Source organism: Pogona vitticeps, chromosome 3 (genome assembly GCF_051106095.1).
Source record: "Pogona vitticeps strain Pit_001003342236 chromosome 3, PviZW2.1, whole genome shotgun sequence".
Taxonomy (NCBI): domain Eukaryota; kingdom Metazoa; phylum Chordata; class Lepidosauria; order Squamata; family Agamidae; genus Pogona; species Pogona vitticeps.
In genome coordinates, this window is record NC_135785.1 from 238,962,237 (window position 1) to 238,989,748 (window position 27,512).

Below are 27,512 nucleotides of genomic sequence, written 5' to 3' on the forward strand. Positions count from 1 at the left end.
GCTTCCAATAGAGTGTATACGAAAACATAAGAATTTTACAAACAGTCCATAACATATACAATAATAAAACAAATAATAAATGAAAGAAAAAATAAAGAAAAAGATAAATATTGACAGGAGGGAAGGCCTGAACATACAATCATGTTTTTAGTTGACTCTTAAAAGTGCCCAGCGTAGGGGCCGCACGAATAACCAGAGGAAGGTTATTTCAGAGGCGAGGAGCCACCGCCGAGAAGGCCTGTTTTCGTGTCCTTTCCTTCTGGGCCTCCCTCGGTGTTAGGCTCCTCAGCCTCACCTCCTGGCTCGTGCGGGTGATCCGAGTAGATCTAGGTGGGAGCAGGCATTCCGCCAAGTATTGAGGTCCTAAACCGTTTAGGGCTTTATATGTAAGCATTAACACTTTGAAGTCAATGCAAAATGGATACATGTGCAGCCAGTGTGATACCTGTGCAGATACACTCTTTGTTCTTGTCTCACAGGAGGGATTTCAATTTTGGTTTGTGACTGCTGCAAGAATAATAACCTGTGCTCTAACCAAATCAATCTTCAACGTTTTTCAGCCAAGAAATCCTTCTGCTTCACACATTTCTTGAATTTATATAAAGATTGCAACTAAATGCTCTTAGGAATGAGAATACTGTACTATGGGTTACACATTTAACAGTAATAAAATCATGACCCTAATAGCAGCTGTTGTAGAAAATATGGGAATCAGAAGATAGAATGGCCAGGTAAAGACACAGAGCAAATATTGAAAGCCAGGAAACCAACTAAACATAAAGGAATCACTCTGTGCCACCGTCTGTCCATACACCGCAATAATTACACCTCTTATCCTACTTGTAGTTTCCCTCAGCTCCTTCTCTGAAAGAACTGCGCATGCCCTCATATGACCTCTACTATCCCCGCCTTTTACCTGCGACAATCTTCTACGTTCTTGAAGGCCCAGGAGTGCGTGGCGTCGGTCGTCGCCCAGACAACAGTAGACGTCACCGGCTCCCGGGGCCTGCCATTGGCTGAGAGGGTTCCAGAACGGCCGAGAAGTCGGAAGCGGAAGCCGCACGTGGACCCGGCGAGTAGCTGTCGCAGTTTCTGGAAACTTCTGCCTATTGTCATATTTAAACCTTTTGGCTGCAGGCGGCGTTTTTCCGCGCGCGGGAGTGGGGGGGTGGGAGAGAGAGAGAGAGGGAGAGATTGAGGGCGCGGTTGCGGGAAAGCCGGGCTCCGTGTACCTGAGCGGGGCTTTTTTTCCCCCTTTCTGCCGCGGCGGAGAGGCGGCCGCACCGCGGATTCGGAGCCGGCGGGAGCCTGAAGCGAGCGCTCGATTCCGCCCCGGGGAGCCATGGCTGTCGTGGGCTTCGATCTCGGCAGCCAGAGTTGCTACATCGCGGTGGCCAGAGCCGGCGGCATAGAGACGGTGGCCAACGAGTTCAGCGACCGATGCACCCCGTAAGTAAGCGGCCGCCGGCGGGATGGGCAAACGGAGGGACAGACTCTCCCAGGCTCCGGGCCCGCTTCGGGGGTTGGGTGGGTAGGTGAGGGTCCGGAGTGGAAACGGGAGTGAAATTGCTGGCGCTGCAAACCGACCCCTTTTAAAAACGTGTCAACAGGGTGTCGCCCCTCTTGAGTCCTGTCGGGCTTCCCCGCCTGGAAGTGGTCCTAGGACAAAAACTGTTCGTCCGTAAGACTTTTCTTTTTTAAGGAGGAGGACTGCGGATTCCACTCCCCCCCCCCAAATATATTTACTATATTTCTTCAGATTTGCTGCACAGCCTCGGAAACAAGGCTCGTTGCGATCCGTTGATAATGTCAGCCTTCACTCGCAAAATCTCGATGCCCGTTAAAGGTATCGCAGAGGCTTTTAGGGTTTAAACTGACAGGCCTCGCTTGAATTCAGGAGGGTTGGTTTCTCAAATAAGTTGCGTTCAGGGAGTGGCGTTGTGTGTCCTGTCTGTACTCCTCAGAAGAAAGCCTTGATGTCACGAAATGGGTGTTTCTTCCCTGGGCTGCGTGCTTAGGAATGCAGCCCAAGAACGATCGCGTCTCTTTGTTAAGATGTGGACAGCTGTGCAGAAAGTGGTGGATGTCTCTAATTTCAGACACAAGCAGCCTCAGCTCTGCGGCATTTATCGGGGATGGTTCCTATTTTCAGGGTTATCCGATATTCCTATTTACATTTTCTTTCTGGGAATTGTGGGGAATGGGTAGACATCATAGAGGCAAATGTCTCTCTCCCCCCCCCCTTTAGTGTATATGTGCTAAAGAGATCGATTCCCCCCCCCCCCCATTCTCTGTTCCTTGGTTATAAAGAGGAGGGGGGGCAGAGGTGATGCTGCAGTGATTTTCCACATTTCTTTGCTCTGCCTCTTGCCTTAAGTGTATTTTTGTTTGAGCTGGGTGGATATTCTTGATGCTCTGAATAAAGAAGCGGGTGGGGAGGACAGTGATGCAATTTGAAGGAGGAGCCTGCTGGGTTCTTGTACAGCCCTGATAGGATGGGTCCAGCTTAGAGTACGATCTGGAAGCTTCTGCAGTTCCGCTGCCCCAGATGAAAACCAAGCTCTAACTAGGTTTCTCGTTAGCCCGTTTTTAGATTGGGTAAGCAGCAGCCCAGGTTGCTGCAGGGTCATAGGCGGTTGGAACATCATAGTCCTGGGAGACTAGGGACACCTGCACCTTTTCACCTTCCAGGTTTACTTGAGATGGTGGAGCTTGGATTTAGATGGGGACATCCGCCCATACTGGCATTTGATGAAGTGGAATCTTGCATGGCAGTAAGCACGCCAGTATTTAAGGTGGCACAAAACTTAATTGTTTATTAATAGCTGAAGGTAACCTCAGTTTCTGGGGCAAAATTTGTGACACTTCATGTACAGTAGGTGTGCTTAGCTCTACTGGCCACAAGTACTAATTTTGTAGACCTTGCATATGGATCTCATTCTGCATCCCCATGCCATCTCAGGAGACAATGTTTGATAGTTGGGGGAAGGAAAAAAGTGATTTAAAAAGGTATTTTCTTAGTATCGGTATGTCTGCTTTTAAAAAGGTTCATTTTAAAAATCCGAAGGATATTGTATCTGTAGACATAAGTGCATGTATAGAAATGTAAAGTTCTTAAAATGTACACTTAAGAAACATTTTCAAGTTCTCTGATTATTCTAACTAGTAAAATAGATTCATTCATGAGATTCGTGTAATTTTATGTCCCATAGTACTTACAGTAATGTGGAAAAAAAGCACACCCTATTTGCATTCTATTGTCTTACTTATGAAGACATAATTAAAAATCAACTAGTCCTTAGCAGGTCTGAAATTTAGGTAAATACAGCCTCAGATGAACAACAGTACGTGATATATTACACTGTGTCATGATTTATCTAACAAAATTAAAGCCAAAATGCAGCGGCCATGTGTAAAAGTCTTCTTCCTCAGATGCAGGCGTGAGATTCTGTGACTGTCATTTGTATACAGAGTCCCTGTGACCAGATGGAGGCACAGATAACGAGCAAAATGCCAGGGATTCCTTAGTAAAGAATAGGTTATCAGGCTGTGAATAATAAGTCTAAAAGGTAACTAGAGCATAATTAATACGTGGCAAATACTACTCAATATAGTGTTTCACTGCTTCAAAAACTGAAGATTATATTATCCAGAGCTCAACACTCTGAATGTTGTTTTAACTTGACTTAATACCAGTGGGTTTTAATGGCTCAGGAATTTCTTTAAATAGTTGTGACATTTTTTCCCTTAAATCAAGTTTTTTTTTTGTGGACACTTCTAGTCCTTACATATTTTACATTCTCAGTGTTTTAAGATTTAAATTAGCTTTTGACTGTAGAGTTCTGTTGGGACTCAAGTAATTTTAACAACCAATTACACCAGTAAACAAATTATTGTGGAAGTGATAGCTTCATAATGCTGTGGGCTAATGTTACTCTTCTGTAGTGATTCTGACAGGTAGTAAATTAGTACATTTTAAGGCCTAATGCACTATGATAGAACATTTTAGATTGCCTGTTTGCCACTGTGGCTTTCATTTATTTATTCAGTTGTCATTTTATTGATATGTTGTATTTGTTTCTCATTATATTTTTTTGTTTTGTGTTTATTCAACTCTGGATGCAAACCACTCAGAGTAGTGTTTATCTCTAATCTGTGTAAAAGAGCCTCGTGGCGCAGTGGTTAAACCGCTGTACTGCAGCCAAAACTGTGCTCACGACCTGGGGTTCAATCCCAGGTAGCCGGCTCAAGGTTGACTCAGCCTTCTATCCTTCCGAGGTTGGTAAAATGAGTACCCAGCTCGCTTGGGGGGGGGGGGGGGCAATGTGTAGCCTGCATAATTAAATTGTAAACCGCCCAGAGAGTGCTTGAAGCACTACACTTTTGCTTTTTTTATATACAAGTTTATAAATAATATATAATTACAGAGACATCTATACATAACAAGTGATTGGAACCTATCACAAAACTTGTTGGTGTTAAAAAATGTTGTCCATCTCTCACAATGGAAAGCTGTTTATTCTATTGCATGTTTCTGATTTGTCTGAGGCGTGGATTGTAATCCATGAAATCTCACCGTGAAATATATCTGCTACCGTGTTTCCCTGAAAATAAGACCCAGCCTGAAAATAAGCCCTAGTATGATTTTTCAGGATGCTCGTAATAGAAGCCCTACCCCAAAAATAAGCCCCAGTGAAGTGAAATCCCACCCTCCACCCTTGTGCAGCCACCAGAAGAAGATGACAGGACTGTCTTTGAATGAATGTAGATTGTTGTACATGAAAAAATAAAACATCCCCTGAAGATATGCCCTATTGCGTTTTTTGGAGCAGAAATTAATATAAGACCCTGTCTTATTTTTCAGGGAAACACAGTACTTTTCAGGGTGCCATGGGACTTTGATTTATGTTTTGTTCTTGTTCAGAACACAGTTCAGAACACTATGCAACTTTCATAAAATCCCAAAGATGCCTCATATTCATGGATGTCATATTGATAGCATCACCAATGATAATTATGTATTTTAATCAACAAGGAAGATGTGATCAAGACAAATTTAGGGTATTATTCTCAGATACAGATAAGTTTATTACATTTTGAATTGCAAGGTTCATTTCCATTCCTATAAAAATAAAGTCTGTACTTTCAATTACTAATGAAGTTTACAGTTAGATGATTGCCACTCAGGGTCCTTTGTTATTATTTCTGTTATTATTATTAATGATTCATTGTTCTGTAGTTAAGTCTACTATGCAATAAACTGAATTCCTTCTTTTATGTATTTTAATCACTGGTGGATTTATCTCTTTCCAGGTCAGTGGTATCATTTGGGTCTAAAAACAGAGCGATTGGAGTAGCTGCTAAAAATCAAGTAAGTTACCTGAGAATAACATAATCAAATATATTCTAGTTAGTTAACTAGCTGCTTTGAAAATATGTTGTGTATTTTATGGACAGGTATTTTAATATTTTGCACATAAAGATTGCCGAAAAATTTACCACACAGAGAGGCCCTCTCCCCCATAGTCCATAGAATTGGACTATGGCTTGACTGAAACCTCTCCTCATGGGACAATTACATGTCCTTTTTAAAGTATCAGGTAAACTATTCATTTCTTAAATTATCTGCTTAAACTAGATTCCAACATTCCAGTACATTCTAGCATGGAAAAGAACCACGTGTAGGTCAGGGCTTATGTAAAAACAAGCAGACTGGATGCTTAATGGAAGGATTTACCCTCTCCAGCCTAATAATTATGTGCCAACTAGTCTATTCTGACTTACGGCAATCCTTTTCAGGGTTTTTCAGGTATAAAGTACTTCAGAAGTGGTTTACCATCCCTTTCTTTTGGGGGGGGAGGTGTCCTTGGTCTGTGTAGCTTGCCCAAGGCCACACAGGCTGGCTCTTCTCCCATTGAAAACACAGTGGGGAATCAAAGTCCCAGCTTCTTGCTCCACAGCCAGAAATCTGAACCACTGAGCTATCTGGTTTCATTTTTTTAAATATGTATATCAAGAAACAAACTGCCTCATTTTTTGTGAGAAAATACAATGCTCTGTACTTTGGTAAGTCTATTACTCTGTGTGATTGTGGAGAGAATGAGAGAGAAAGACATGAATTATTTTTACTCTTTCCCCCTTTTCCCTAATCAGATTTTTCATATCTTTAACTACAGTAGCAAATGGAACTTGCAAAATGTACAGTATGTGCTTCATTAATCTCTGGTGTTTATACCCTGGCTCGTGCCCCTTTCTTTCTTCCTTTGTAAAGATGGTGAGGTTTGTCTTTCTTCTTCTTGCAGCTGATTACACATGCCAACAACACAGTATTTAACTTCAAGAGATTCCATGGCCGCGCCTATAATGATCCTTTTATTCAGAAGGAGAAGGAGAATGTGAGCTACTGTGTAGTTCCAATGAAAAATGGAAGTGTTGGGATAAAGGTAACGCTTTCTGTACAGTATTATATTTACAATTTTCTGGCATCTGCATTTAAAGATTTAAGTCGGGTTTCAAGATGAGGAAAATGCTAAACTAAATATGAGCATTTTGTGCTCGGAAAGGTCATGCACTTAAAAAAAATTAAGAGCTGCCTACATATATGTATAGATGTGACACATTGGATGGGGATTAACAGTGGTTTAATCAGAAGGAAGCCCCTCCTGAGGAATTTGCCCCATGTGGGATGCCATAGAAGTATATCAGTTTGTTTTACATGATACTGCAGCACAGAACCCGGAAACTTTACTTTTTCACAGTTTGACTCTCAAAACCTCCAGTTTTGGGGATGGCTATAGTTAAGAATGCTTTCTCATCATTATAAACTATGTTTATTACAACGCATAGCTGTAGACATTGTGGCATAAATTTTCTTTCTAACATTTTAAGCCTTTTTTGTTAGTCTCAACAATTTGATTTGGATTGTTTTTAATTGTGACAATGTTTAGTTTTTTGCCCCCAAGACTTTCTGAGGCAACATAAAGGTTCAAAAATAATGCTGTACCGTAGGAGTTCTTGCTTGCTCAGACTGTTTTGTTTCTTTACACCAGCTACACAATGCTAATAAAACAGTTTCCATTTTTGGAAAATTAAACAAAAATTGGGAAGGGCTATCAGTAATCAGCATCCCAAAAGCATTTTTTTTTTGTTATTCCCCTCTCCCCTATCTTTATTCCCCCAGGGACGCAAGCAATAATGGATAGATTTGAAATGCTTACTACTTTTTTCTTTCTGTCATATCTCCAAAGGTAAGGTACATGGATGAGGAGCATTTATTCAGTGTGGAGCAGATAACAGCTATGCTGCTGACTAAACTTAAGGAGACTGCTGAAAATAACCTCAAAAAGCCTGTGACAGACTGTGTTATTTCAGTAAGTAGTTCCATTTAATCTTGAATGTGGTTGTCCCCTCTTGTGCAGATCATAATGTTTTTGTCTGAAGCCTTTGCTGAGCAGTTTTTAAACAACCTGAAACATCAGGAAGAACAACCTTCAGAGCACGGCCAAAGAGCCCGAAAAACCCAGAACAACCATTAGATCCCGGCCGTGAAAGCCTTCGCGAATATATCTCATGTGTTTTCTTTTTCAGGTTCCATCATTTTTTACTGATGCTGAGAGGAGGTCTCTGCTGGATGCTGCCCAGGTTGTTGGCTTAAATTGTCTTAGACTAATGAATGATATGACAGCAGGTGAGCAAAGCACTGAATTAACTGCAGTGTCCGATTGTACCCCCGTGATTAGTGTAGTCTTCTCTGGAATGATTCCCCCAGATGCGTTGGGTTGCGGAATGGTGGGAATTGGAGTCCAGAACGTCTGGAAAATGCCCAGTTGCGAAAGGCTGGTTAATGCAGTGTTGCCTTGCTGCCACTGTGATGTAAACATTACAAACATTCTTCATAATCTGGAAGTGCTATTGACCTTCTAGTAATATTTCCTGAAAGTAATTCTAAGTTGCATCTCATACATTGATTGTTCTTTCTCTTCCACAGTGGCTCTGAACTATGGGATATACAAGCAGGACCTTCCAGGTCCAGAAGACAAACCACGATTAGTGGTGTTCATCGATATGGGGCATTCAGCATTTCAAGTATCAGCCTGCGCTTTTAACAAGGGTAAACTGAAGGTAGGAAGAACCTGGACCCAGTGGCTTTCTAGTGCATATGTAATGTTTGGTGTAGAAAAGTATGTAGATACATTTTCTGGTCCCAGTGTTGGTAATTTCTCGTTGACCACCAGATGTTATGCTGAAATTATACTTCTTGATCTGAATATTTTTTTTTTTGGCTTTCATGTCATAGAAGTCCTTCAGGAATGAAAGGGGCCAGACAAAAAACAAACAAAAAAACAGTGGGTGGATATGTTAATGGGGTCTGAGAGATCTAGGCAGCATTTCAAGTGTTTGCCCAGAACCTTCGGCAAAAAATCTTCTCCATCCATCCAATGTGAAAATAACAATAGTGTTTAAGGTAGCGAGAGGTGCTGTTGCTACAGTTTCTCGGCAGAACCACATATACTCTCAGCTGCCCAATTTACCTCATGCAGTTCCTTCCTTTTCTGCCTTTTCTTTGAAACATGCATGTTCGCGACCGTGTGTAATACACCAATTCTGTCCATCTTCAACTGGCCACTTTTAATATGACTGTTTACCGGAGTGGCAAATTACCGAGGGTACCCCGGGAAAGGCTTAATGACTTTCAGAGCCTAAAATGCCCCAAGTACAAATTCAGTAAAGTTGCTGTTAGCACATTGCATGTACTGTGGTAACTTTAACTTTAAATGCAAAGAGAACAAATATTGTTTAAACCCACCAAACTGTATTAGAAGAAAACAAAGAAATGCTTCTGACATTGATGAAGTCATTTCTCAAAGTTTAAAAGTCTTACAAATAAGCAGTGTCTTATTTTTCCCACCTCAGAGTTGATAGAGACCATCCTCAGCCACTCTTCCATTACACTGCCAAGTTTTAGATCAGGCTGTTAAACTGTTTTGCGTATGAGTCATAAAACCTGTCCAGTGCTTTCTGTTTTGATTGTTTGAATGATGGAATGAAAGTTATCCATCTCAGCCATTTCTACAGTTCTGTAATTTTGGAGAAGAATGATGCTGCTGGGTAGGGCAACTAATACGTCAACTTTGTCTTCAAACCAGGTGCTTGGTACAACTTTCGATCCCTTTCTAGGAGGAAAACATTTTGATGAAAAACTGGTGGATTACTTTTGTGCTGATATAAAAGCCAAGTACAAACTGGACCCTAAGTCAAAAATACGAGCCCTGCTTCGTTTGCATCAGGAGTGTGAGAAGCTGAAAAAGTTAATGAGCTCAAATAGCACAGATATTCCACTTAATATTGAATGCTTCATGAATGATACAGATGTATCTGGAAAGATGAATAGGTAAGATTGTAGTGAAATGGAAATATATTATTAGAACTTTCCTATTTCTAAGATTTAATTTGCAACCTGGCCAGAGTGGTGCATTCACTAGTGGGGCAGTGTAGAAAGCAAATGAATGCATGTATACATATTGTAATATTTTTTTTAAAAATGTGCCAGGCCATACCAAAGGCCTATCTAGTCTGACATCCTCTTTTTTGTTGTTACGGTCAACCTTTAGAAATCGCCAAAGCAGGATATGAACACAGTAGGAGCCTGCCTGCCACTGCCATGATTGGCAGCAAGACACAAACAATCATGGCCAAAAATTTTGGCATCCTTGCATTTCTGTCAGAAAATGCAACCCTTCTCTCCAAAAATTGTTCCAGTTGCAAATGTTTTGGTACTCACATGTTTATTTCTTTGGTTTGCGTTGGAATAACACAAAAAAAGAGAAGAAAAGTCAAATCTGATACAATCCCACACAGAAACCCAAAAAAGCAGTGGCCAAAATTATTGGCACCCTGTCTGAATTGTAATAAACAACTGCTTTTCAAGCATGTGATGCTCCTTTAATTTGTATTTAGACACACCTGTGACAAGTAAGAGGTGTGGGCAATATAGTAATCACACTGATAACCAGTTAAGATGGAGACAAGTTGACTCAACCTTTGTGTTGTGTGTAACACTGAGCACGGAGAAAAGAAGTGTAAAGAGTTGTCTGTGGATTTGAGAGAAGAAATTGTGGAAAAACATTGACAATCTCAAGGCTACAAGTCCCATCTCCAGAGATCTGTGCACAATATCATTAAGAGGTTTACAGCCCATGGCACTGTAACTAACCTCCCTGGACATGGACGGAAGAGCAAAATTACTGAAAAATGACGAAGGGTTGTTCAAATGGTGGATATAGAACCCAGATTAGCTTCCCAACAAATTCAAGCTGATCTGCAGACACAGGGTACAACAATGTCAGCTCACACTATCTATTGCCATCTGAATGAAAAGGGATGCTATTGTAGGAGGCCCAGGAGGACACAACTGCTGACACAAAGGCATAAAAAAGCAAGACTGGAGTATGCCAAAACTTATGTGACAAAACCACAATCCTTCTGGGAGAACGTACTGTGGACAGATGAGACAAAAGTAGAGTTTTTGGGTCAAGGACATCATGGCATTGTTTCCAGAAAAAGAAATGAGGCATTCAAATAAAAGAACACAGTCCCTACAGTCAAACATGGTGGAGGTTCAAAGATGTTTTGGGGTTGCTTTGCTGCTTCTGGCACTGGATGCCTTGACTATGTGAACGGTATCATGAAATCTGATGATTACCAAATAATTTTGGGGCGCAACATATTGACCAGTCAGAAAGCTGCGTCTCAACCAGAGCTCATGGGTCTTCCAGCAGGACAATGATCTGAAATACATTTCAACCATTCAGAAATGGTTACAAACAAAGTGCTGGAGAGTTGTGAAATGGCCATCAGTGAGTCCAGATCTGAATCCCATAGAACACCTGTGGAGAGATCTCAAAAGAGCAGTTGGGAGAAGGCATCTTTCAAATATTTATTTATTTATTTATTTACAATATATTTTTTAGCCGCACCATTGAAGGCCCTGGAGCTGTTTGCAAAAGATGGGTGGTCCAAAATTCCAGTAGAGAGGTGTAAGAAACTCACCCATGGTTACAAAAAGTGATTGATTTCAGTTATTTTTTCCAAAGGAAATGCTACCAAATATTACGTTAAGGGTGCCAATAATTTTGGCCATTGCATTTTTGGGTTTCTGTGTGGGATTGTATCAGATTTGACTTTCTCCCCCTCTGTTTTTTGTGTTCCAACACAAACCAAAGAAATGAACATGTGAGTACCAAAACATTTGCAACTGGAACAATTATCAGAGAGGAGGGTTGCATTTTCTGACAAGAAATGCAAGGATGCCAATATGGAAGATTTGTAGCTATTGAGTGCATTCTTTTTAAATTTAATTAATTCTTTTTAAAAACCGTCCAAGTGGATGGCAATCTATCTTTTAGTAGTGAATGCTATAGTTCAGATATACAATGTGTACATGTACTTCCTTTTAGCTAGATTGAATCTCCCACAACTCAGTTTCATTGATGACCCCAGTTATTGTACAAGAAAGGTGAATAGTAAAGAATATCTCCTCTGGCAAGTTTGGTTGGTTGAAGTGTGACCTTCTTTAGTTACTGTTGTGTATTGATAGAGAGAAGATGCTGGAGCCTCCCTTAGCCTTCACAGTGTTTTTCTTGACAGACCCAAGAGGCAATCAAATTCCTTTCATCTTCCTATGTTGTAATATAGGTTGTGTCTCTGATCTCAGTCTCAGTACTAGAGCTGTTGACATGCTTACAAAGGACTTTCAGGTGTTATTTTCTTAACTTGTCATTTCTAGATCCCAGTTTGAAGAGTTGTGTGCTGACTTGTTGGAAAGAATTGAGATTCCTCTTCGTTCTTTGATGGACCAGATTCAGCTCAAAGTGGATGATGTATGTGCTGTTGAAGTTGTAGGTGGAGCCACACGCATTCCTGCTGTCAAAGAGAGGATTGGGAGGTTTTTTGGCAAAGATGTCAGCACAACACTGAATGCAGATGAAGCGGTTGCGAGAGGCTGTGCTTTGCAGGTATGTTTAGGGTAGCAGTTCCTTCTCCACTGGCAGATGTTTAGACTTAGACTTAGTTCAACTGTTCAGAGGCATAGCTTGAAAAATCCCTACTGAAAACACATTGCAATTGAAAAGATCTGGAAGATTCATCTGCTGTCGGACTTCTGCGCAAATATGTTCCTGAGATGAGTCATTCATGGCTTCAAAAAAAAGGGCACATTTTAGAAGGACGTTTAGAGCGGAGAAATTTTACAATTGTACTTTCTGGACCCAGTATTTCCCTGCTCAAAATCTGTCCCATCCATAGAGCAGCTTCTTTTTCTCACAGGTTACGAATTCCATGGAGAGAACCTCCATATCTTTTTCCACGTTCCTTTTCTTTCACTGCTAGGTGATGAGCAGGGAAAGAAAAGGAACTAGGAAAAAGATGAGCATTCTCTCCTCTCAGTACCATTTTCTGCTGCAAATTCTCCCCGTCTCAAAAAACATGGCAGCGGGTCCCCCTCCCTTCCTCCCTCCTTCTCTAAGATGTCCTAAGAAATCTGATCTCTCTTCCACTTGTTACCAAAGGTGTTTTGGTTGTTACAGGTTAACACAGCTGCTTCTGGAAGTTTATTATATCATAGGGTAGTTGCTAGAGTAAATAGGAATAGACGAACATGAATAATGATGGCTTTCATTTCAGTAGCTGGAAATACTTCCAGGTCATTTGCAATTATGTTGTGAACTGTTACCATTAAAAATACAGTTTCTACATGTTAGATAACTTTCTCAGATAGGAAGCCTGTGGTCCTCAAGATATTGTTAGAGCTGAAAGGGACTCTGTTGATCAAGTCCAGCCCCTGTCAAAGACACACTGGGGAATCAAACTCCCAACCTCTGGCTCCACAGCCAGATATATAAACCACTGAGCTATCAGACTTATCATCTCTGAGCTTTGATTGTGTTAGTTGAGATTAATGGAGTCTGTTCTGATGTTCTGTTCTGAAACCTTTCGTGGCATTTACAAACTACAACAATACAAGCAGAATAGGAGAAGTAAAATTAAACAAATTTCACAAATTAGGAGCGAGAAGCAGGGGACAATTTCAGAACTGCAGATAAGAAACCTGCAACAGCAGCGGTCAGGGAATTAAATTCATCACTCATGAAAACAGAAAGAATTGACTCAGAAGAATTGGAAAAATAAGAGATCCAGGTTTCAGGGGGGAAAATGGAGGTGAGAATGAGCAGGGCATTGAAACAGTATATGAACCAGGGTGTCAGGAGTCTCTAAACAAAAAAAAACTGATTAATGGAGTCTGCAGAGCCACAGGTTTCCCCCCCAACATCTTGATACTAGGCTTTCATAGTCAATAGTTAGCTATTGTTGCATCTGAGTTGATGGAAAGGCAATAATAACTTGTTTTGTATTTTGTTTCTTTGGGTTTTTTTTTTAGTGTGCAATATTATCTCCAGCTTTTAAAGTCAGAGAGTTCTCTATCACAGACGCAGTTACATTCCCAATATCATTGAAGTGGAGCACAGAATGTGAAGATGCTGATGGGTAAGTAACAACCTGTCGTTACATGTTTTAACACAACTGCTATGTAAAGTTAACATGCAGCTTAAATTGGAACCAACTTTCAAGTGTTTTTAGAGTGCAATGCTTAGAGGAAGACAGCCAGAGTTTCCTTGTTCTGTCTGCCCCATAACCTCTGGTAAAGTGAAAAATAGGATATCACCGTGAGTGAATTTTTCTCCAGTTCACTGCTTACTGCTTGGAGAGGTGGCAGAGTCACAACTAGTGCCGTTAGTTTACATATTTTGTACTTGATGTTGATGGTGGAAGTGGTGGCACAAGGATGCATGTCGCGTAGTCATCAGCAGCAGTTGCTGTACATATTGAAACAATCTGGTTCAGGCTTAGATAATACACCTTTAAAAATCTATTTAAGCATGGCTATTTGTGAGTTAGGTACCTGGCTGTGAAGCCAGAGGTTGAGCGTTCAGTCCCTCCGGTATGTGTCCTTGGAGAAGAAGCCGGCCTGTGTAGTCATGAGCAAACTGCACAGTCCCAGAGCACCCACAGGAGACAGGAGCAGTAAATTCCTTCTGAGCAGTCTCTACCTTGAAAAGGATTGGCATAAGTCTGAATTAATCAGTCAATCTATCAATAATTATTAGTTCTATGATCATATACTTTGTGTACAAGTGAGACATATCTGTGGTTCAACTAACAATTCTGAATAATTTGGTAGATGTGATTCAGGACTTGGTTTGAGCTGCAGTTGCCTTATTCTTTGTTCTCAGTTACTACATAGTAGAGAGAGAGATGAGTGATCACCAGTGTTGTTTAGACCCCATTAAAATGAGCAAGTGCAATATTAGCTATTGGGCTTGTAAAATTTGCATTTGTATCAGTAGTGTTATACTGAAGAACCTCCTAATAGATTGGCTAGCATAGGCTAAGATAACACAGAAAATCCTGGACTATTTTAGGGAAGATAGCAACGCCATCTGGATTTATCAATATACAAGGTGTATGGAATTTTAGACTCATAACATGAAACACTGTGTGTCTCATATGGATAATTGGAAAAGTATGAGGTATAGCAAGCCCAGGATAGTATTACAAAGTGATCGTTCATGATGCTTTTGTAACTAATACCCTCCTTTTGTTTTGACTGTAGCATTCATGAAGTGTTCAGCAGGTATCATCCAGCACCTTTCTCCAAAGTCTTGACATTTTACCGAAAAGGTCCTTTTGAACTTCAGGCTTTCTATTCAGGTTCCAATGGTGTCCCCTACCCTGAAAGTAAAATTGGTAAGTAGTTGTGCATGTCTGAAGAGACTCTTGTCAAAGATTCAAATTGTTTGGTTGTGTTTAATACAGGTATGTGATTATTTTACATCAGCACATACAGGGATTTCTGGCCTGGAAAGCAGTGGGAAGTCCACCCTTCTTACCCATGGGTCAGCTGAGGCACTTTTGATGCTTTAAGTTATTTGGCTAGTTCTCAGGTATCAGTGAAATGAAGAAATATTCTTTAAGAACACACGGCTCCATCTAAGTTGCTTGAAAGCAATGGATTGCTGCCAAATAATACGATGGAAACAATGGGAAATCTGTTACTATAGTTTAACAGTCTGTTTTCACTGTTTCTGTATAAGCTTTCACTTTTTGTAACTCAAAATGCAGGGTAGGCATTCAGAGTAGACCCCCACCAGCAAGACTGTAGAATGTGTTAGTATTGGGATATAGACCACTGGTTCTTAACCTTGGGTTACTCAGGAGGTTTGGACTGCAACTCCCAGAAGCCTTCACCACCAACTGTGCTGACTGGGGTTTCTGGGAGTTGCAGTTCAAAAGCATCTGAGTAACAAAGGTTAAGAACCACTGATATAGACCATCTCCTTATTGCCCCCTCTCCCTGGAAAATGTTCAGGGTCAGGTTCTGTTTTCAGGAAGCTCTTGGCTGCCAGAAAAAGGAGAGAGAAATTGTGGTACTGTGGATTTAAGTCATACATTATCATTGAAGCCCTTTGTGTATCCAAAAGATGTGTTTTGCACAATCTTCTTACATTTAGAGGCATGCGGAAGTAACAAACATGATATGTTCACAGTGACAAATTAAAAATATAATTGTGGATTGTCTTTCTTCCCCCTGCTGTTGTGTGTCACACAGTATTAAACGTCTTCAAACAACATTTGAAAACTTGCATTGATTCAGAGAGTAATCTAAGATTTCACTGCTTACTTTTGGGTTGTTTTACTCTTTTTTAATTTTTAGGCAGATATGTTATCCAGAATATTGCAAATCTGACTGATGGAGAAAAAACTAAAATTAAGGTCAAAGTTCGCATCAACACTCATGGCATTTTTAGTGTTTCTACTGCATCTAAGGTGGAGCAGATGAAAGCAGAAGAGAATGACAGTCCCAGTGTTGAGGCTGAATTAGATCACCAGAACCAAACAGGTTCTGACAACTTTGATGTAAGTTTCTTTTAATACTTAAGAGTGTCCTCTAAAAGATTATTCAGTGTTTCAGGAAAAGGAGAAAGTTGTGTTGTGGAGTAGGTGGGAGGGACAGACTATTTACTTGCTATCTTTTCAGACTGTTTTAATTTTAGTACGTTCTGGTGCATGGCATTAGACGAATCCATTGAAAGCCAAATTTGATTCTACGTGGTTGTAAGGGTTCAGATTCAGGCTCCGGTTTTTCTTCAAATAAATTGACAGAATTTCTCGGTTTAGAAATTGGTGTAACATTTATTGGATTGTTTAACAAATAACCTGTGTCAACAAAGGTATTCCAACCGTTTCCTCCCCCTAACAACAGGTTAGATTGGGGGTGCCACTCTTCAACTGTAAAGGGGTTGCACCCCTGAGTGTTCCAGGATCCCGGCCAGTCCAGTGTAAAGTCCGAGTTCAGTCATTGTCCTGTCTCCCCTTCCAGTAAGGGGACGGTGTCTTCGTCCCGGTCATCTGTCCAGACCTGGTCTCGTGAGGGGGAATCCTCCAGCCATAGTCTTCTGAGGGACCCCTCTGCTGTAGCTCCATTATCCGCTATTCTAATCTTTCTTTCCTCTCCCTCTCCACCTTTTCCTTCTCTTCCCTTAACTTCCTCCTCCACTTTTTTGTCTCCCGCTCTCCCCAATAAGAGGGTTTAGGGGTTCTCTCAGTTCTCCTTGCATCTGCCTCCTCCTTTGGGACTCTGTTTTTCTACCTTCCCCATCCATGGATCTTCCAACCAGATCCACTCCCATCCATGAGGCAGATTTCCATCCCCCCTTTTTATATCTACAAGCCCCGCTCTACCTCTACTCGAGGCTGTCGTTCCGCTCCCACCAAAACATTCCTGCTTTCTTTAACAGTCATTCCTTTCAGCTTTTCTTCTATGATCTGTTCCAGGTGGTCTTATCTTCCTGGGAGGTGGGATAGATAGTGTTTGCACTTCCTTGTCAGTAGAGGGCGGGAGGGATGACATTTCCATGAGAGGAATTTTGCTCTCACCATCAGTCTTACATACCACCCCATCCGAGAGGGCCATCCATTCCACCTCACTCTTTGCTCAGGGACCCTGCCAAGAGAAATAATCCACGTTAGCATGGTCCCTTCCCTTCCTATATTGTACTGTGAAGAATGGTTGAACTGCCAGGTACCAACAAGTTAACCTTGAGTTGGTATCCTTCATCTGCACCAACCACTGTAACGGTGCGTGGTCTGTGATTAAGGCCCCCAACAGTTAATATCTAAAGCAGTGGTTCTTAACCTTTGTTACTCGGACGTTTTTGAACTGCAACTCCCAGAAACCCCAGCCAGCAGAGTTGGTGGTGAAGGCTTCTGGGAGTTGCAGTCCAAAACTCCTGAGTAACCCAGGGTTAAGAACCAGTGATCTTAAGGAATGGGTCGCCCACCAAATTGCTAGGGCCTTCTTTTTGATGACTTTTGGGGTCAGTTTTTGACTCAAGATATAAAACAGAGTATTCCACACCTTCATGCACGTGGGCCAGGACAGCCCCCAGGCCCAAATCTGAAGTGTTGGTGAAAAGGGTGAAGGGTAGATTGAAATCCGGTGCAAACCTCGTGGGGAGCTCACACAAGATGGACTTGAGGGTTTGGAATGCTTTCTCATCGTACCCATCTCCCAGCCTTTTTCTGAGTAAGGTCTGTCAAGGGAGCTGCCAAAGTGGAGAACTGCTGCACAAACTGTCGATAGTGCCTGACCGGTCCAAGGAATTGCTGCACCTCCTTTTTGGTACAGGAGTGATACCATTGGTTTATTTTGGTGACTTTCTCTTGTGGTAGAATTTCACCCCCTCCCACTGTGAACCCCAAATATTCCACCTTAGGAAGAGCTATTTTACATTTTTTGGGGTTGGCAGTTAACCCTGCTCTCCTCAATTCCCCTGACACTCTACGTGTGAGTTACATGGTCTTCCCATGAGGAACTGAATATGATAATGTCATCAATATATGCCATGGCGCAATCCTGCACCGAGGCTAACACCTGGTCCATAAAGCGCTGGAAGGTCGCAGCTGCCCCATGCAAACCAAAAGGCATTTTTGAGAATTGGAAAAGGCCAATTGGGGTGCAAAAAGCAGTTTTTTCCTTGTCTTGGTCTCTTAGGGGTATCTGCCAGTACCCCTTCGGTAGGTCTATTGACAAAAGGTATCTGGCGCCCCCTAGCTGGTCTAATAAATCCCCCACTTTCAGCATTGGGTACGCATCGAATTTGGACAGGGTATTGCCCTTACGATAATCTATGCAAAATTTTACTGACCCGTCTGCCTTCGGCACAACCACCGGGTAGCTGCGCCAAGGCTCCTTAGCTGGTTTAATGACCCCCAATGCCAGCATCTCCTTTATCTCTTTCTCAATCACATGAGCTAGCTGTCTGGGCCAGGTCCTTTTGTTTGATTTCACCACCATCCCTGAGGGAGTTTCGACATTATGTTCCACCCAGTGCGTACATCCTGGCTGTACTGAGAACACATCTGGGGATTCCCTTTCCAAAGCCTGGACTTGATCTAGCTGTCCTGGGCTTATCTGATCGTCCACCACCACCAAGGGATTTGGAGTTAATTCATTAGAAGGGGCCTCTGGTCCCAGCTCCATCTCGTTCACAGTTTCCAAATAAAGTCTCCCTATCCACCCACAACTTTAACAGATTTGCATGGAGTACCTGCAGTTTTTTCTTCTTGTCAACCATGTTTACCTCATAATCCACTTCGCTGACCCAGCGGGTTATCTCATACTGCCCTTGCCATTTGGCAAAGAGCTTGGCTGACTCAGTGGGGAGCAATACCAACATTCTTGCTCTCACCGTCAGTCTTACAGTGGTGTCCCCCTGCCCCCTTGTCACCACCAGTAGGAAGGAGCTTGAGTTAAAGTTATAGAATACATTCATTGCATTGCAAATCAAAAGGGCCAGGTATCAGGTGACATGAGATCCACTGCTAGGCCTAGCAGATGAACTTAGTCTCAATGCAAGCCTCAGGTTGTGTCTGCTGGCCTGAGTCAAATTCCTGAGTCTGTGTGTTTGGAAGACCTCAGAACTACTTGGTGTGTTGTGCTAGGGGAATATGAGATAGGTGAGGTGTGAGAAGCAAGACATTTTCTTCTGGAAGGGAGGTAATTCTGCAGCTTCAAAGGAGAAGTTAGAGATAATGATACGTGGTGTCATTTGGTCAGCAGAATGGTTAGTCTCATACCAGTATGGATGGTTTGTGCGTGTTTGTGTGTGCCTGCCTGTGGAGGGGGACATTGCATTGGCCTGTGGAAGGGTTGAGTGTCTCCTGGTTGGGAAAGAACCACTCTGTTGTCACTGAGCAGTAACAGGAGAAAGCAAGGATTCCCTTATCACTCTCAGCTGGTATTTTCTGGATGTTGCTTGTTGAGTCCTGCTTTCCAGAGACTCACCAGATCCTGGAAGTCTTGGCTGAAAGCTCTTCATTCCTTTTTTTCTTTCCCACACAGTGAAAAGAAGGAGGAGTGTAACCAGCTGCTTCTCAGCATAATTTGCAGACTCTGAGTAACTCTCCAGATCAGGGGCTGGCCAGCGGCTGTGGGCTACTTGCTCAGTTCACTTTGTTGTTCTTCTCTCTTCTCCATGTGGGGAAGGAAGAAAAGGAGTGAAGCAGCTGGTTCCTGTCTGAATTACAGGGAAGAAAAGAAGCTCCACTGGCCAGGAACTAAGTTACAATCAGGAGCGTGGCCATGCCCTGCTCTCCTCCAGCAGGTTCAGAAACTCTCTTGATGTAGGAAAGATCCACAAGATAACTTTTGTAGTTAAGCCATATCACACACAAATACAGTGTCACTCTTGAATGATTTCTAATTACGTGCACGTCTACTATTCACATCTTTTGTGCCTGGGCTCCTATTGCAGAAGAACATCCAGCAAGTGAACAATGAGGCTGGAGCTCAACCCCAGGTACAAACAGATGGTCAGCAGACATCACAGTCTCCCCCTATTCCTGAGGCTCCCCCTGAAGAAAACAAAACCCCAGAAGCTGAAAAAGTGAGTGTTTCAATGTGTTTACTTGGAAAAAAAGTTTGGTTTTAACTATTTATAATAATTTCCTTTTGAAAAAATAAGCAGATAAATGCTTTAGCAATGTAAGTTGACCAGATTGTTTAAAAATTATTTGAGTCTGTTGAAATGCTTTAGATTGTGCATGTTGCAAAGCACTGTGCAAAAGGTCTCTGCGGAATGGCTGTCTTATTACTGATTTGATGACACCTTCTTTTCTTTGCCCCCAGGGAAATGAAAAGAAAAGTGATCAGCCCCCAGAAGCTAAGAAACCAAAGATGAAAGTGAAGAATGTTGAGTTGCCTATTGAAGCGAACTTGGTCTGGCAGCTTGGAAAAGATCTGCTCAATATGTACATCGAAACAGAGGTGTGTTGAATCACTGTTGACATCTACATCTGAATATTGGACATCTTGTGATTGAGATGAGATTGGCTCTTGGGGTCATTGCCTTGCTAGGACTTCATCATGCAATACAAAAGACCTGCCTGAGACCCACCAAGAACTGTCAAAAATGCATTGTTGTTTTTTTTTAAAAAAAAATAAGGAAATTACAGTTATTAAATACTCTTGTTTCTGCCTCTGTTGTTTAAACTAGAGATCACAATTCACGTTGTGCTTTGTATGAAGCATGCCATGTGGTGTCATCCCCCAACCACCACCACCCCAGGTGGCTAGCCCGCTCACAAGGTATCATGTGCTGCTGGGGTCCTCCTTTTCTGGTGGCAGTCCAGCCAGGAGTTCAGCTTGCCCTTCCTGGCCCCCTCCGGCAGCATTCCCCCTGTGCAGCTGTGGAGTGGTCAGCTGCCAGAGAGGGCAGGGAAGGGCAGGCTAAGCTCCTGGCCAGACTGGAGTGCCGTCAGAGAAGATGGACCCTGGCAGTGCACGATGCATTGTGAGTGGGCCAGCCAGCCAGGGGGCAGGGGGACGGTTCCACATGGCACCTGTGGTGATAAGCAGCATGCTTCGAATGAAGCATGGCTCTTTGGGTTTTGCCCATATCTAATTCAGATATAAGTCCCGATGGTTTCAGTATTAACTGGGCTTAGGTTGCAGTCCTTAAGACCTGCAGGAATGTTGAACTGCATACTCTACAATTAAAATGTGTATCATTTGGTTCTTTGTGCCTAGCAGCTTGAGCGTATGAGCTTGACTCATAATAGAAAGTTCTACCCCTGCTATGTGTTCTTGAGTGGCTTATTCACAAATACGGTTAAGGCAGTGCTGTTAGTGTTTGTGTAAATGAGGTCAAATGCTCATGCAGCTATTATAAACGTTTATTTTGTATTATATTGTCTTGCTTAAAAATTAGTTTTAATCATTAACAATTTGGCAACTCTTAAACAGAAATTTAAAATGTCAGAAAGCACTGCCTTTCACTGAACTATAAGGTGTATTGTAAGCGAAGTGTTGCAGTAGGAGGCTTGCTTTTCTCATACAACTCAGTACTGAGACTCATTCTGTTGTAATTGCTTGATTTTGGTACAGGGTAAGATGATTATGCAAGACAAACTGGAGAAGGAGAGAAATGATGCAAAGAATGCTGTTGAAGAGTATGTTTATTACTTTAGAGACAAGCTTTCTGGATCCTATGAGAAATTTGTCTCTGAACAGGTATTTCATTTATTCAAAAAGTTGCTGCTGAAAGGAAGATACATAAACATTTCTAGGGTGGTCTGTAATTCATAAGTTAAATAGCTATTTATTAAATATATACTTTTTTTAAAAAAAAAGGTGGCTTGAAAACTTCCTGAAACATCAGATGTTTCAGAGAAGCTGTGCACAACAGGGAGTTGGCATTATCTGTCTATGCAAGTTCATTGCATTGTACAAGTAGTTTTTGGACTTGTACAAACTGGCAAAATTAAAGGGAAGAAATGTGGTGGCTCCTTAAAGATAATACATTTGTTGGAATATGAGCTTCTGTTGCTCAAAATCCAGTTCATCAGATGCATTTGTGCAAGGAGTTATACTGGGTACCTCCTTGCTCAAGTTCAGAATCTTTTCAGCCATTTACACAATGGAAGCAGCAAATAGGATTCTGGCCAGAGATGGTAGCCTGTTCCTAAGCTCTACTCAGATATTCAACTTGAAAAAGGCATATAGTTCATGACCTGCGTCCATGGCAGGAGGGACAGCTGGAAGAGGAGACAGTTTGCTACACATGGTAGCTCTCTTGGCCATTAGGGATTGTTTTTGATTGCATGGAGAGGCTCAAGAACCAGGGTTTTTTCAGGATCCTTAGTTTTGTAGAGAGAGTTCCCATCTAACAGAAAGTTTCCTCTTTCTATGGAGAAAGTAATAGCCAGGGCATGGGGACACAATGTTGTCATATCTGCTCAAACTTCCCAGTTAACCCTTTGCTGAATGCCTGAATAGGCTTTGTTGTTGTTCCCTTGAAAGACAATAGTTGCATGCAGCTTCTGTTCCTAGACAACGCTGTGCAGCCATCTTAACTAGTAGTCATTGATAAACTTGTACTCCACAAACTTGTGTAATTCTCTTTGAAGAAACCTAAGATCATGGCACCCAAAGTTGTAGAGATTACAGAATCATATCTGGCTTAATGTTTGAGCTATAGTATTTGCTTTAACCACTTTTAACTCAATAGAAGGAGTTCTGGAGAATGCAAAGATTCATCTTACTTTTTAGTGATTCAATAGATGTGTAGTCCAGCCTTGGACATTGTTGGTCTCTGTTGTTTTCATTTAATGTAATTATTGTTTTCCCCAGTCATCCATTTTTTTTCTGTACAATAAATTATTGTTTTATGAAAAGTTGAAAACATGGATATACTTGCTATGTATAAATTTTAAACTTAGGATCATCAGAGTTTCTCCACACTACTGTCAGAGGTAGAAGACTGGTTGTATGAAGAAGGAGAGGACCAACCGAAACAAGTCTATATGGACAAACTTGCTGAACTAAAGGTAAAGCAATTTTATTTTTGAGAAATTAAAGGGAAGTAAGACTTCAGTTATGTTCCAGCTGCATGTAACAATAAACCCTGTAGAAGTCTTTCAACTTACTTTTGAGTAGATTTGTACACCTGTGCACTCTAAATGTATAATTTGTTATTCTAATGCCTTTAGAAATTTGGGACTCCCATTGAAATCCGATACCAAGAAGCAGAAGAACGGCCAAAGCTGCTGGATGAACTGAGACACAAGGCTCAGAACTATGCCAGGATTACCGAAGAGTACCGGAACAAGGTATGCAATCTAACTCACAGTGGATTTAACCTAGAAGCTCCCCTCTCAGTTCTTGCACTGCATTACAAAACTGTAAAAGAGGTTTGTTTATGTGAGGAGATCATTCTATCAACTCCTTACCTAACCCACAACTGGTAGCATGGTAGGGAATAATTAATCCGAAACAGGTTCTGTTGGGTATGTTAGTTAGATTGTTATTGGATTGCTAAGCTTCTGTACTCTTAACCAAACCAGATTTTTTATAAAAACGTTATATTTCCTTATAAGGCACTACCTTGTACAGTGGTGCCTCGCATAGCGAGCGCCTCGCTATACGATGAAACCGCATAGCGAGGGGTTGCGGGCCATCGCGGGAGCGTTCGCTCAGCGATGGCCCCTATGGGCTTTTTTCGCTATGCTCCAAAATGGCCGCTGCTAAAACAAAATGGCGACCGCTGTTTTGCCTCGCTAACGAGGCATCCAAAATGGCCGCCGCAATGGAGGAACCTCGCAGAACGGTGAGTTTTAAGCCCATAGGAAGGTATTAAATCAGTTTTAATACGTTCCTATGGGCTTTTTAAGTTCACTTAGCGATGTTTCACTGGGCGAGGGTTAATCCGGAACGGATTAACCTCGCTAAGCGAGGCACTACTGTATATCCCTTCATAAAGTTGTGATCTTAATGCAGTAAAGGCCCATTCGGATTTGCAAACTAATGACTCTAAAAGGTATTCTTGCAGACATACTTATTTCCTCTTAAAAGTCATAAATGGGAAATAATTGATGCTGATTTTGTGTGCCATCAGATGCATGAATATCATACATCCTGTTTCTAATCTAAAGTTTGGCATCTTGCTGATTCCACAGGCCCACTGTAGCCTAAAAACAAACTCATGTTGACTGATCATTTCAATAACATTTACATTATCCCTTATATGGTTTGTAGCTAAGTGCAAAGGTCATCTATGCTTTTTTAGCTTTCTCACATACTTAATAATAGTAAAGGATTGTATTTAAAGCATGGACAATTACAAGCATCGCCCAAGTTCCTCTCTTATACATGAGATACAGGAATGATGGGATGAGGTGAGATGTAACAGACTTTACAAGAGTAGTCTTGTAACAAATAATTTCAGATATTAGCCTATAAAAACAGCAGGAACAAGTATTTAGCCTGGCATCTGGAGAATGTGTGCATTCTCCCTGTGAAAATAGAGTAGAAATTCCCCCTTTTGCATGTGACCTGGAACTCAGGAAATACGTCACTTGGACATCTTGTTCTACAATTAGCAAAAGTCTTTGATCTTCAGGACTTAAGTGAGCACACCAAGTGGCTCTTAGTGTCAAAATTGTAAAGCTAACTGATGCTTTAGGAGCCTGTGATTTACAATACAGTGGACCCTGTACTTACGGAATTAATCCGTATTGGAACGGTGGCTGCAGGTTGAAAAGTCTGTAGGTCGAATCTCCATTGACCTACAATGCATTGAAAACCGATAAATCTGTAACCGGCCATTTTTGTTCCGTTTTTGTTCCATTTTGTTTTTTTTCTGGTCTGTAGGTCGATTCTCTGGCTGCAAGTTGAATCTAAATTTTGTGGCCAGAGAAGTCTGTAACTCGAAAAGTCTGTAAGTCGAGGGTCCACTATAAATCACTCATGTATTCCATTCTTTCCTGTTTTAGGATGAGAAGTACATCCATATTGATGAAGCTGAAATGAGCAAAGTAGAGAAGTGTGTCCATGAAACAATGGAGTGGTTAAACAACACGATCAATGCACAAGCAAAACAGAGTCTAGATAAGGACCCCATTGTCCGTGTAAATGAAATCAGAGGAAAGCTGAGGGTAAGTGTTAATTATGGTGCCAATTCAATTGCTGAAGAAAAAGCTAAACTCCCAACTGCTCAAGTGTTTGTTTTTATGGCCAAAGGTATTTTGCTGCCTGAGGCAAAGGACAAACTAGCACCCCTCCCTATTCCATGTACAGATTGAACTTGTCTTCAAATTGAATCTTGCTTCAGCATTGGAAGCAGGGCAGTATCCTTCACCACGCTGCAGGCCAGGCCACATAGCACACACTGCTCTGTCCATTAAGCCTTCCCCTCCAAATCTGTTGTTTGGCATGATTGCTTTGCTCTGTCTGATGCAGGGGTGGGTTTCTGTCCTTCAAAATGTTTTGAATTGCCACTCCCATAAACTCCCACCATTGGCTCCCTAGGGTTGATGGGAGTTGTAGTCCAAAACATCTGCAGGGCCACAGTAGCCTATGTGTGATTTAATATAAGAGCCAGAAGAAGCTGCTTACATCAGTTTTGAAGACAAAGTGGGGGAAAACTATATAGGATTAGATGGTGGTGTTTACGTAGCTCCCACTCAGTCTGTGATTTATTGCTGTGCTGCTTCAGGAGTGGGGAGAAGTTGAGTGCAATGACCTGTTTTGTCCATTTCTCATTTGCTTGATATCCTTGGAGAAAGGGTGGCTGCTTTGGTCAACAGGAACACTTCTGCTGTTGATTAATTGGGATATTACTTTGAAAATAGCTGAGAAACACAGCTGTCATTGGTTGCAAATCCCTCGGTTTACGAAAGCCTTGGTTTACATAATTTTCGGTTTACGAACCAAAATCCATAGAAAATAATGCCCCAGTTTACGTACCTTTTTTTCCTGCTGTACAAAAGGGCATCCCCAGGACTCATTGCGCCTGAAGGTTTCTAGCGCTGCACCCATTCCTAGCTCAATCCGTGTATCGCTTTACAAAATTTCTGTATTACGTAACGTCCTGGAGGACACATTAATTTCGTAAACCAAGGTATGCCGCCTGTACATGTATTTAAGGGTGTGCTTTTTTCCTTTCTGTTATAGGAGTTGTACAGTTTGTGTGAGCCAATTGTAACCCAACCAAAGCCCAAAGTGGACTCTCCTAAAAGGGAAGAGCCCATGGAGACACCTCCTGTTCATAAAAATGAAGATTTAGAAGAAGAAATTAAGAATATTGAGACAGCGCAGCAGAACGGCGACTGTCACATGAACGAGAGTTCAGTTAACATGGACTTGGACTAGACTGACACACCTCAGTGAGCAATTACATTGTGGAAAAAGACATCAGCTGTATTATGTGATAAGGGGGGAAATGTAATGTTTGGGGGAACTATTTATATTTTGGAGTTTTGTTGTATTATGTGGGGAATGAACGTATTGAGAAAGTCAACGTGGAGATCATGATAATCCGAAAAGGAAAATTGCCTTGGTAACTTTTCAGATTCCTGTGGAATTGTGAACACTTACTAAAATCTTCTGTGTGGGAATACAGTCTTTCAATTGATGCTGTAATACCAAGGAATTGTTAACAAAAAGTACTGCTCTTTCAAAAGGGTTGCACCTATAAAACTTCTGCAAATGCCAAGGTAGTTTTTCTTTCTTCATTCTTGGACTTTTTTTCCCATTTCCATCAAAAGCCTACATGAAAACCAAACTTAAAGAAAAAGTTCTTTGTATTATTGTCCGAAATGTTTGCTAGAAGAAAAGCTGAGACGAAATATGTGAAGCAGCATGCAGAATTGCTTTAAGTTTAGTCTCTTGCTCAACGTACACATTCTCATGTGTGGAAAGCCAAATGGAGGTAATAGCTCTGATCATGTTGTAAGTTCCTGTGATGCCTTTAGTGAGCTTTAATAAAGTTCATTGAAATGGTTATAGTTATTAAAATATTTGCTTTGTGCCTCTGTAGTGCTTATTTTCCAATGCAGCTGTTTGTCTTGATTTCAGAAGCCAACAGTTCAGAGACCACCTCCAAAGGTTACTCCATTAGACCAAGGACATAGCCCCTAGTGAGAACTTTTGCACTTTGTTGGTTTCAGCGGGAGAAAATAAGTGCTTGGTTGTGCACCTTTTCAAGAAAAAAATCATGAGTGTAAAAAGATTAATTTATAGGGGTAGGAAATGTTAGTTCTCCAGCTGTTCTGGTTGATGTCTCTTTTATTCCCTGATAGTTAACCATGGCCTCTGGCAACTGAAGCCCAAAGCATTTGTGAGGCCCAACATTCTCTCCCCGGGTTAGGTTAGTTACATTTGTTTCCTAGGGGGTCCAAGTCAAGTCTGAATGCTTAATTTGTCCCATTTGTTTCTGTGGAAACCTGTGTGCGACCAACTTAGGATCCAATACAGTGCGGCTTGAGTGCTACGTCTCTAAGCTGGAATGTGCTCACTGTGTCAGTCGGTGGCTGTAGTTTTGTCAGCAGTTTAGAGCACAGGCACGCAGCTGCATAAAAATGTCAATCCAGCCTGTGAAGCACATACTGCTGTGCCA

At 41.7% G+C, this 27,512-nt stretch overlaps 1 protein-coding gene across 1 annotated transcript; it reads left to right on the forward strand.

The window, feature by feature from the left end:
- Positions 1 to 1,050: 1,050 nt before the first annotated feature.
- Positions 1,051 to 26,924, forward strand: HSPH1 (heat shock protein family H (Hsp110) member 1). Its single transcript, XM_020788591.3, has 18 exons — positions 1,051 to 1,449; positions 5,314 to 5,371; positions 6,303 to 6,443; positions 7,248 to 7,370; positions 7,588 to 7,687; positions 7,988 to 8,121; positions 9,147 to 9,391; positions 11,786 to 12,014; positions 13,436 to 13,542; positions 14,669 to 14,802; positions 15,770 to 15,972; positions 19,872 to 20,003; positions 20,246 to 20,383; positions 21,503 to 21,628; positions 22,837 to 22,944; positions 23,107 to 23,226; positions 24,889 to 25,050; positions 26,069 to 26,924. The coding sequence occupies exons 1-18, from the start codon at positions 1,343 to 1,345 to the stop codon at positions 26,264 to 26,266; spliced, it is 2,565 nt and encodes an 854-aa protein (XP_020644250.3). The 5' UTR covers positions 1,051 to 1,342; the 3' UTR covers positions 26,267 to 26,924.
- The last annotated feature ends 588 nt before the right edge of the window (positions 26,925 to 27,512 follow it).